The 12,244-nt window shown below is 36.2% G+C and overlaps 1 protein-coding gene across 2 annotated transcripts in view; it reads right to left on the minus strand.

Moving 5' to 3' along the window:
- PUM3 (pumilio RNA binding family member 3) overlaps window positions 1-12,244 on the minus strand; it is an 86,768-nt gene that overhangs the window by 64,286 nt on the left and 10,238 nt on the right. For both annotated transcript variants that reach the window (XM_061477770.1, XM_061477771.1), the window contains exon 2: window positions 5,169-5,294. In XM_061477770.1, coding sequence (XP_061333754.1) covers window positions 5,169-5,294 — 126 coding nt within the window. The remainder of the gene's footprint in view (window positions 1-5,168; window positions 5,295-12,244) is intronic.

A 12,244-nucleotide genomic window follows, 5' to 3' on the forward strand; every position in this document is an offset into this window, starting at 1 on the left:
GTAATATGTAATATTATATATAATTATACTATATATATTATACTATGATAATATACTTAGTATACCTAATATACTATATTATATTATTATACTATGTATAATTATATTATTATACTAAGTATAATTGGATGAAATGCAAATATTGAGATGAATATCACTGGTGCAGCTGGTTCACTTATGTCTTCTAGTTTTAAATAGCCAGAATGCTAGAACTAGAATTCTAGTTTTAAATAGCCAGAAAGTCTTGATACGTAAAAAGTCCAGCAGTGCTTAGTGAAAGTCTCTTCTGAACCGGTGGCCACGGACATGCCTCACATGAAAGCACTATCTGGTAGCACTGAATTAGTGGCTATTAAATTTCAAAATACTGCCAGCATTTTCTAAGACATACCCTGTCTCACTGGAATAAACTACTGCCTGTTTTAAACAATTATCCACCTACCCACTCCCAATCTATTCCACTCTTACCAGAACAATAGAAATAAATGGATTTTTAAACACTGAATGATTGGACAAGCTACCAATACAATCATGTTGCCACCTTCAACACAAAACTGGTACTGCAATTTTGCAATTTACAGGCAGGCAGATGTAGCAAAACTCAGATATAGCAGATAGGAGTAAAAAATCTAGAAATTTAGAATCCTTCATATAGTATTTTTTTTTAAATTGTGGGAAAATTATGGTAAATCACATTCCTATAGAAGAAAAAAAAAATTCAGATCCTATCTGGAAAGCTAAACACTAATATTAATTAGCAAGAAAGCAGCCCAGAATAATTCCAAGGAAAACAACAGAATGTTATGAGTCATTCAAAAACACAGTAAAAGCAATTGACCGTTTTCAAATCTCCTTTATTTTGTCCTCCCAGGAATCTGAATCAATCAACACTTTAAAATGCTAATCCTAAAGTAATTCCCAAAGAACTGTTCAAGCAAAGCCCAGAGAAACAAAAGGTACCCAAAATAGTGCCATAAGTGATTAGGTCATACCCTGTAGATCCTACCACCTTGAACTCACTCAGTGAGTCCTCAAAACACCACAAAACTTGTGAATGTCTGCCTCTAACTGGATCAAGAAAAACAATGGCATTGAAAACCACAGACTGAAACAACAGCAAACCCAGAGATTTAAACAGTGAGACTAACAGACACAGCAGAAGGCATGTTCAGGCAGTCTTCTCTGTTGAGATTTGCAACTAGACTAGCAGCCTCCAAAATCACATAATGGGTATTTGCTCTTGCACACTACAGTCCCCAGCTCCAAATATGACCTTCAAAACTTTTATCAGACACTTAGTTTTGTTGAATTGGAATTTGATCAAATCAAACTGATTGCTTCATAATCCCAAAGCCTACACAGTGTTTGGGACAGCCACATAAACAAATTAACTCAGAGAAAGCACATACAAAGCCTAGAGGCATTTTGTGACAGTGGAGTAATTTAGAAACTGAAGTATAACACAGAACCAAAGTTCATACCCCAGAGATGAGAAGTTAGGTATTACAACTGTGCACGTTGCATGGCTTAGAAGTCAAAACCTTTTTATTAAGTCATTCCAAATAGTTGACCCTCCTACCACTCTTTTAAGACTAGTAAATCCTGGACTTCACCATCATTGTGAAGTCATTTACAGTCAATGCATTGAGTAAGTTCTCTCAACAAGTTGCACTTCATTGTTTACTCAATCACCCTCTGCAAGTTTCAAGCTGTAAGATTAAAGACATTTGTGAATGTAACTGTTTTTAAATTAACTCAGATAAAATAAGTTTCAGGTAACCAAACTATTTTCTTTCCTTTTGTTTTTCTGAAAAACAGAATAATTACTTTAAGCATAAACCAACAAGCGACCACAGAGTCATTTGGTCCTTTACTTCATAAAATTTATTATTTGACACAAATTCTTAAATTGATGAACAGATTCCTTGCAATCTGTGGGTCTTGAGGCATATCTGTCAGTTGTCCCCACTTACAGTGCTTTGATTTTCATGACTGAGTGGTCTCAGTACACACTAACCGGAATCCTTCTGAATTAAATTTAACAAAAATAGTTCAAAGTAAACACACCCTTCGTTCTTGCCTCATTCCCAAATCAGCACAGTTTGCATACCAAGGCCCCAACACGGATTGCTCTGTTCTACAAGCTTGTTCCTTCTGTTCTCTATGACTTGCTAATGGAATCATAGCTCATTAGATCCACATGCAATTACATGGACTAATAATTTTGGGGGAAAAAGATCACCGTAAGACATACCATGTTCCTTCGCTTAAATTAAATATCAGTAACAGCATGTATGTTTGCACATATAAAATAAAACATATGCTTTTAATATATTTCACATATATGTATCTACAGACACATGTACTCATATGTCTCTAGCCCAGTTCTGTATGTGGAGATCTGCAAGTACTGTATGCTGAAAACTGTAAATAGCACCTTTTTTCCCCACATATATTATGCTTCTGTGCAAGTGGCACAGATATTAGAGATGGCAGACAACTTTCAAGATGAGTTGTGCTACTAAACCAGCATCTACAGACACCAACTATTGGCATGTCCAGTGCCTGGATACACTGTGAAAGTGGCTGAAGACCAGGGTTGAGGTTTGAAGGAGAAGAAAGGAACATCCATTCTATTGTGACACCAAAACAGCAATTCATCCTATGCTTATGAACTAAATCCGTGCTAAATTAAGCAGGCCATTTCCACTGAAGAGTAGAGAGCTACATACCAAGTCTGCCACAGATGAGTTACAGACTGGTTGGTTGGTCTGTTACAGATAAATGATACTTGGTTTTGAAAGAAGTCTGTAGGCTACTAACTTTCATTTTATTGCCTGCTCGATCCTACTCAGATGTTTAACATATGTTCAGCAGGAAATGAAATATACAGTCTATGATTTATGACTGTCAAATTGCTGGAACCAGAACAACAATCCTCTGTGTGCGCATAAGCAGGGCATGAATTTCCCTCTCATTCCTCACTCCTCATCTTCCTCTACCTTTATAAAAGACAGAGGACTTAAAATCCCAAGACTTTTACAGTGAATTTTCGTAACATTTTTAAGAGATGGAAAATTAATTTTCAGTCCATTTTTTGATCACAACATTATTTTTTATTATACACACAAACATTTGCAAACGTAGTTTGAGAGTAACAGCTATACAGCAAACAACAAAAAGATTAACTTCTTCCTATAGCCTTAATTTCTTTGTAAAAACATATGACGTTCTCAAGACTAGGTGCTGTTAAGTAACTTCCAGCTTAATGGAGCCCCCAACATATTTCGTTTGCCATGTAATCTGAAGAGACTTTGACCAACCATTATATTTCTGCCATTTTATCAATCAGTTGTTTCATGGACTAACAGGTCATTTCAATTTATTTTCCCCTGAGCTTTAAAGATGGAAAAAATATAGAAAACACACGATTTAGTAATTTTAACAAATAATCAGAAGTAATAAATTGAGACTTAGCTGTATTTTTTTTATCTATTTCACAAAATGTAGTTACATAAATAAATAAACTAAGCACAAATCACCAAGGAATATAGCTGAAGAGAAGCATGAACTTACCACTAAATCATCAAGGCACTCCTCTCAGGAAAAATTCCAAACTGCACATAATTTAGATGGATTTTTTTTTCCAAACACTTGTTTGTAAATGTGAGGAAGAGCACTAAGAGAAACTTCTTTTGCCTTGGGATCTCGAACAATCAGTGCCTTTTGGAATCAGAACCTTCCTTGGCAGGCAATATATGGTAGGGATTGCAGACCAAAGAGTACTGAAAAGCTTGCCGGAGTCCTTAATTGTTGGTTATTAATTATCTCAGCAGTGAGCTAATAACTTGCTAAACTACCTAATCTCAATTATTTCTTCACTTATGATGTGGGTGTCTGTAAAAACAGTTGTATTGCAGTCTCAAGAGAAAAAACTTAATGGAAGCACAAACCTGAATTGTAACACTCAGATACATAGATAAAAAAAAACCCAACAAAACGAAACAACAGACACTCGCAGTCATTCTTGTCTCACATTTATATTGTTTTAGTAAAGTAAGAGGTTGAAAATGTGAATAGTTTTTCTTGATGGATACAGATGAAAGACTATAACAAGGTAGGACTTCAAAGGCTACCAAGATTTGTCTCGCAACTGAAAAAAATCAGGTTAAACACTACATTTTCTGCCTGAAACTCATGATTTCATTTTTGTTTCTAGATGACACAGGGCTAGCAACTCATTACACAAACCCGTCTACATCCAGTTGCTCATATCTCAATCCATTGAAACAGCATCTTTAAAAAAGCTGCCAAAAATCTAATCTAATTGCTCCATGTTTCATTTTCCCCACAATATAAAATACAAATAATGATAATACAAATAATGTCCTCCTGGAAATAATCAAACCTACTGATACAGGCTGCTATATAAGAACTCCTGATTATTGCTAAAGGGGAAGTTGTACGCTAACTGTAGTTACACAATTTCAAAATTAGTTGTGGCCATGCTGCACACTACTCAGAATAAATAGGCAGCCTTCCAAATTTCCTTGCATAAAAACTAAGACTGCTTTCCCAAAAGTCGATACGAGGACATGAGGATAGCACATATTAAATAGTCTTAGCTGTTGGATTTACAAAAACACAAGTCAGGTGGAAGTAAAAAATTCAGATCTTAAAATTCTACTGCAATAGTCATGTTTCTAAAACCAGGTTGAGCTTCTTTTTCACCCACAAAATATATATCCTAACAAGTGCAGGTGTATGTTAAACTACCTCAGTTAACTATACAGGCAAATAGATCTGCAAGATGTTTCTAAATGGAGAACAACAAGTGGCAGTTTGCCCACACAAAGCATTACATTTACCAGTTATTACAGTTTGTGAAGTCAAGTTATATGAATGCATTATCTGCATTTGCTTTCTTCAGAAAACTAATCTGCAGTTGTTTTGCAAAAATGTTATGTTCACTATGTGGATGGTCCATACTCCCCAAAAGGCAGATGAAGTGGGTGAGAGGCAAATGAAGAGGGAATTATCATAACAATATGTAATGTTTAAATAGCCAGCATGAAACAGAGGTAGAAGACAACATACTTTGAAGTGAACTTCAGCAATACAGTAGCACAGCAGGAAGGAGAAGATGCTCAAATTCAAAATGTACTTACCGGATTGCGATTTGAACTGAATCAAGGCACTGTTGTATCCCACTGTAATTAACAAAGACTGTTTTCCCACACGACAATATTCAGTTTCTCTGTTAACCAGGCATTTAAACACACAGACTCCATCAGCTGAAGGAAAAAAAAATACTTTAGAATACTTTTAGCAGTTAAAACCAAAACCATATAGAAAACTAGATGCCTCTGATTAACAATATACATAAGTATGTATTCGAAGTACAGAACTTGGCAAAAATACACTAAACATGTTCCTTAAGACAATTTTACAGAGAGCTACAGCCTCCATCCCACTTATCATCCACAGTTCCTTGAAGTTGTCCTGTCCTCAAAAGAAAGAGAGCTAACTAAATTAATTTTTACCTAGATCCTAAAAAAGTCTTAAATTAACACTTTTTCTACTACTTTTGCTTCTATTATCTTATGTGCTGATGTCCTTATAACCTCAAGATTTCCTACTTTGTCAAATTAAATGGCAAGGTGAAGAATCAGGGATCAATTAGTTTGACTAAATGAGGAGAAATGAACCAACTTTTTCTAGCAAACACACATTATGTACCGCATCACTTACTACAGCTATCAATAAACCTATGATGCGAGAAAAACTAATGCAATTTTTCAGGCAATGAAGCACACATATGTACTTCAGAGCTACGAGCAGCAGAGGTCAAGCCTGTGGCCCCTGGAAGGGGGATCCAGTATCAGAGGCTTAGGTGATGCAGTACACACTGTATCACTACCAGCCTCACAGCTGTCAGGTGGCAATTGTGTGAGCACACCAAGATGCACATCATCACTTTCACAAACCTGAAACAGGTCTGTCTCAAAGGAAACTTAATGAAAATGGCAGCTATGAACATGAGGTACAATAGGTAAAGCTTTTAAATTATCAGGGGTTTGTGTTATACATATCTTCATCACTCAGGAAGCAAAGCTCCAGGACTTAACATCCCTAGAACATTCTTTCATGCATTTTATTTCACTTTGCTGTCAACAAGTGTCTATTATGCTTCTCCCATGCACATTGTATTCTTCTGGAGATAAATGTTAAAATAAAACACAATACCCACCATCATCAGGAAAAGTAAAAGGCTTAAGGCAAAACAGAAACAGAAAGAGAAGTAAAAGTTCACAAATTGGCAGTAAAACAGAAAGGTGATACACTGCAATATACTGAAAAGTATGCAAGAGAAAACAACTGAAGGAAAGCAAGATTGAAGGGGAAAAAAATACACATCTTGAAAAGCAAGAGACATAATAAGTTGATTATTATTAAAAGCTTAGCTGAAAGCTAATTATAGACTGCTGAGCTATGTTATTCTGCTAGCAACATTTGAAGGACCAGACTAAGAAGGTACATAAATACACACACCATACAGGCACTCAGTACGTTTTCTGAAGTCGTGCTGTGATGAAAAGGAAACAGAACAGAGACAAAAGCCACTATATGATGTTCACGGAAGCATAAAAAGGTTTGGGTGTCCACAGGCAGGGACACCTTCCACTAGACCAGGTTGGCCAAAGCCATATGCAACCTGGCCTTGAACACTGCAGGGATGGGGCAGCCACAGCTTCTTGGTGCAACCTGCCAGTGTCTCACCACCTTCACAGTAAAGAATTTCTTCCTAATATCTAATTTAAATCTATCCCCTTTCAGCTTAAAGTCAATACCTCCTTTCCTATCACTACAGGCCGTAGTAAAACACCTCTCTCTGTCTTCCTCATAAGGCCCCTTTAAGTGATGAAATCCCACTGTAAGGTCTCCCCAGAGCCTTTTCTTCTCCAGGCTGTACAGACGCAACTCTCAGACTGTCTTCATAGGAGACATGCCTCATCCCCTGACCATATTTGTGGCCCTCCTCTGGACCAACTCTAACAAGCCTGTATCTTTCTTGAGCTGTACTTTAATGTAGAGCTCCTGTGAACTTATGGCAACCCATTCCTCTCGGAGGTGTCATGAGACATTGAAATGTACTCATAAGCTCATTACAACTTATAAAGACTATTTTTTCATTTGAAAGACTGGGCCTACACTTAAAAACTACCTGTGGGTTTTTGTTTATTTGGTTTCGTTACTGTGAGCTGTTATTCAGCAGCTATGGAGCAAACACTTTGTCAAAAGATTTTTTAAAATACTATTTTTCCAGATCAAATTTTGGGATAAATGTTCACATTTTTCTCAAATACAGCAACATGAGTGTAACTAGATGCTGAGAGTCCAATCCTGGCTAATAAGTGACTGTGGTGTGGACTACAATGGTATTGGTCTAAAGTTCAAAGGCAAGTGTATCTCAAAGTAGTTACAAAAACACATCTTTACTTTAACCATTGATTAATCTTTAAGTACTCATAGCAGTATCAGGGAAAAAATTATTCCAGTTTTAGGTGCATGTTAAGAAAGTAGAATACGGTACTTAAGAATTTTCACTTCCAGATGTCACTTAAGTATTCCTATAACCCACATTTACACTGAGCTAAGGGCCATTTGGAATCAACTTGGTGAACAGTTTGTTCCAAAGTCTCTCACTTGTTGTCTTCTGCCATTTATCAGTTGCCAGTTACAATTAATACATCATAGTTAAGCCATAAGCATAGTGAAATCAATTGCCTGCTAAGTTGGAAGAGCCTACATGTTCATTGGAGCTCCTGTGGACATTCCTCACCCATTTTCTGGCCTGTAGGGAACAGAGGGCAAGTAGCCAGATGCTGGGATCTTTTCTCCTGTCAGCCTATAAACTATATAGCACAACAGCATCAGTAGAACTGTCTTTGCCATGTCCAGGTCTGTACAGATGTTCGTTCACCTTGAAAGTCAGGCAGCATACTGCTTTGATATTTCAGAACAACAAAAGACAGGAAAGGACCAGATTGTATTTTGGTATCAGGACTCAAGGCAGTAAAGGTGGCAGCTAATGTCATACCCTGCAGAATTTTCTGAAAGGTGAAGGAAATACTTTTTTCCCCCCTCAGTTAAAATGGAAAAAGAAAATAATACATTTCAAACTCTGTTGTTGCTTTTGCATTCACTGAATATGACAGCTCACTGCACAGGTTTGGCAAGTCAACAACTACAGGAGTCAAGGAGACTTTAAAAAGGACTAGTAGGTTGTTAGTGTACTGAGGTGGATGAGGACATTGCTCATAGCACTGCTTTTCTACTCGCAGATGCCAGAGATTCTCTGGGATAACCTCCATTTTCTCAACCTGACTTTTAAAATAATTTCATATCCATTTTGGGTGGAGCACATCCCCAATGTCTGCGCATCACTGAAATAAAATGTTCATTCTCTCATTAGAATACATTCAGGATACTCTTAGCTCTCATTTCACTATATTAAAAAAAAACATTTGTAAAAGAGTTTATAATCTTCTTGTAAACAGGAGAAAAAAAGCCTTTGGAAAAAAAAACAGCTAATTTCCCATCTATAGAAGAGCACAGTAACTTTAAGTTAAGCTTCAGCAGAAAATACAGCATTTCAGAACAGTACATGTCTAAAGGACACACAAAACTTGCATGGTGTTAAAGGCAACATGAGCAGAACTCTCTCAAATCCCAAACAGTGCTCCAACAAATGAGAAGGACTCCCCTGGACAGAGCCCATTACTTCCACTCAGCCTTACAAGATCTGACTTCTCTTAGCCTTTTCCTCTCACTTTATTCCTCTTACATACACAGTCATATCTATATCAAGAATGACAACACTCAAAATGTCTAAAAAAATTGCTCTTTCACGTAAAGCAAGTAAGGGAAAAGTAGAAAGTCTTCTGAGATTTAAGTTTTGGAATTTCACCCAGTTAACCATTATACCACCTTAATACTTCACTTGTTCGGAGCTTTAACATTACTGTGACAGCAGACAGGAAGTCCTAAGATACTGTTTTGATGACAGCAGCATGAAGCTGTTGTCAGCTTTATGCATATGAATTGGCTGCAACCTCCATAATGTAATGTGTAATTTAAGCAAAGGTGTGTTACTACATGGAGGCCTGGATTCTTTCAAGCTCAGAATAAACAGCTGCTCTGTTAGGTAACAGATGAGATCCATTTCCTGCAAAAGGGAAGAAAAAACCACTCCATATTACAGTCAATTAAAAGAAAGAATTCGTAAATGCAAATTTCATGAGGAACTGTATATTTCGTAGCATTATCTCCTACCAACTTCACAAACAAGCCTGATCGTTAGTGTAGCAGGCCAATCTAATTAAATATATTATTTTAATAGAACTCTAAAATCAATGCTTGATGAATGATTTCTAGACAGAAAAATAACTCATAATTTATTTAAAATTGTTTCCTTATTCAGCATATTAATGACAAAAAAAAAAAAAGAAAAAGTTAGCAATAATCCTTTTAGTAGTACCAAAATCTTCCTCCTTTGTTCCTCTTCAAAAGACATCTTGGTAAAGTTTTCCTTGGCACAAAACCCTGTGATTGAGAGTCTGAAAAGGAATAAGTCAAAGGCTGGAAATGGGGCAGAAGGTGATGGGGCCCTAGAACCTGGAGAGGGGCTGAACCTAGATTAAAACAAAGGCACAAACTCTGCAAAATTTCACTTTCATAGAGCAGTGTTTAATGAAAACCCCTTATCTTCTTGCTGGAAATATGTCTAAGCAGTGAATGTTTACTTGGAAAATAAATCTACCTTGTAGATACCTATACCTATCCATAGATGCCTTCTACCAAACTGAGCACTAAATATTTACTTCTGCACTGCTCTTTCTCTGATTAAAATGTTAGGTGCGCTAACATTATTAAACATTTTTTAAGATTATTTTAATGTTATTTGAATATTAAATAGTTAACATTTTAACATTATTTAAACACTATCAAAGTATGTTTTAAATACTTCCCAGGTACGCACTTCTTGAAACTGCTAAAACATTTAATCACTAGAAAAGGCATTCACCTCACAGAATGACTTTTCCTAAGTATACGAACTCTTTCTGGGAATGAGAGATTTAACAGTTGCTCCTGTTTCCCTGCCAGTTCTCATCCTGTTTCCCTTAAAGATTTTCCCTTTAAGATTTTCCTGGCCTTTGTGATTAAGAGGAAGAAGATGTTTACACTAATTTAATTACTGCGAATCAGCTTTAGAGCAAGGATAACCTGACACAGTTATCTACTGCTATCACCTTTAAACTTTTCAAGTTTTTTTTGTTTCCTACACTTGCATCCCATTTTGAAAACTGATCAGCACCTACAGCATGCAGGCGGCTAATGCCAAAAAACAATTCACATCCTTCAACATTATCTTGTCTTTTCTCAATGAAGCAAACACAAAATGAAAGAAATACAGCCCCAACAATAGTCGTCTTCAAATATGCTTGTTTACCAGTCGCCTATTCTTACTGCCTATTCCTTCAGTTGATTCATGACCACCTTTAAAACACCAAGCACAGCAAAGAACTTTTACCCCCCACAACTAAGTGCAATGTAAATATCTCTCAGTAACAGTTAACATAAGCTGGTATGCTCACAAAGCAAAAGCCATCTTCCAAAGACACTGACTCAAGTCTGGAAGTTATCTACACTCAACACAGAGTTAATACATAACCTGATCTTTGAAGGCATAGGTGGTTTTCACCATGCACCTCTCAGGGTCATGTCAGCCTCAGAACAGAGCTCTGCCTTTATCTGCAATCATGCAGCTTAACAAATAAGTTGTGTAATCACAAGCAGATCAAGAGTCACCAACTGCAAGCAGTATAAAAAGAATACTGTGATACAGAACAATCAGTGCCAATTTAAAGAGTATTCCTTTTTATTTGGACAACCTCAAGGAGATTGTCATGTTGCAATGTTGCAATAACAAAAGACTAAAACAAGTTACGTCCTCTAATGACTGGTGTAACATGCACATCCAAGTTTCAAATGGTTTATAATAGGAGGAGAAGAAGTTGTTATTTAGGGCTCTAAAATATTTTTCTGATATGCAAGCCACCTCATCCTAGCACCCACCTCTGCCTGTAATCTCTTTAGTGATACCTCCACTGAGTATTAACTGCATCATATAAAGCCCCATACATGACTAAAATGGGCATTCAGAAAGTGTAAAGAACCTCTGTAACATGGATTCACAATGGTGACAGTTTAGGACAAGTGCCCTCTCAATATCCTGACTGTCTTGGGTGTAGTTCATACGGCAGTCAGAACTCAAGTAACTAGTCTGAAATAACCACCATCAAAGTGTGACTTGAGGCACAGACTAGGAGATCTACTTCAACAGTACTACAGCAACCTTTAGAGAAATCAGACACTTTTTTTTAACAAAACAAAAAAAGTAATTTTTGTCTAGATAGATATTAAATTAGAAGTGTTTTGAGAAATTTATTTCTTGAGCTATACACTAGTATCTCTACAAATACCAAAGAGTTTTGTTTCTACTATAAATAGACACAGTTTCGCTAACTTCAAATCAGCAACTATTAATCTCATACTACTGTGGTAAATCACTGCAGTTTAGACACTGCAGCAATAAAGCACTTGTCTTTCAAGTAAGAGAGGATACAAAGAATATTATGACAAAGTTACTTCCTTGTACTTTTAAAGAACTTAAAGGAAGAAAATCAAGAATAGCATTTCATAATACCTCATACTGCTAGTCATAAATTGATTTCACACTGCTGGTGTCTACTCAGCTTGACATTTAATGAGTCAGTGCATTTCCTTCTTTATCCAAAATCTTGGAGGGGAAGGGCCTGGTATAAACTTATTGAATTTGCAGAAAGAGAAGGTCATACTTGTATTCTCAATTTGCAACTCCTTTACTTTTCTAATTGCAATATATATTTACTTTTACCTTATTTTTGCTTTTGTATCTCCACACATTTCTGAGAGCATCATTGCATTTCAACTATAGTTTGATGTAAATAAGACTTATAAAGATTAAGTTATCATAAAACTATCAAGGAAAAGTTGTGATGGTACATGGCTTTTTACCATTTCTATTTAATTTATAATTAAACAATAAAACGATTAAAAGCACAATATAATCAGTAGAAGTATTTTTTAAAAGAATTGTTGACTGCAGCATAGCAAAAATGGCAGCAGCTATTAATCTGTA

The sequence above is a fragment of the Pezoporus flaviventris genome, unplaced genomic scaffold, assembly GCF_033815535.1.
Source record: "Pezoporus flaviventris isolate CSIRO_AGI_PZ_B2104156 unplaced genomic scaffold, CSIRO_AGI_Pfla_v1 ptg000108l, whole genome shotgun sequence".
NCBI classification, from domain to species: domain Eukaryota; kingdom Metazoa; phylum Chordata; class Aves; order Psittaciformes; family Psittacidae; genus Pezoporus; species Pezoporus flaviventris.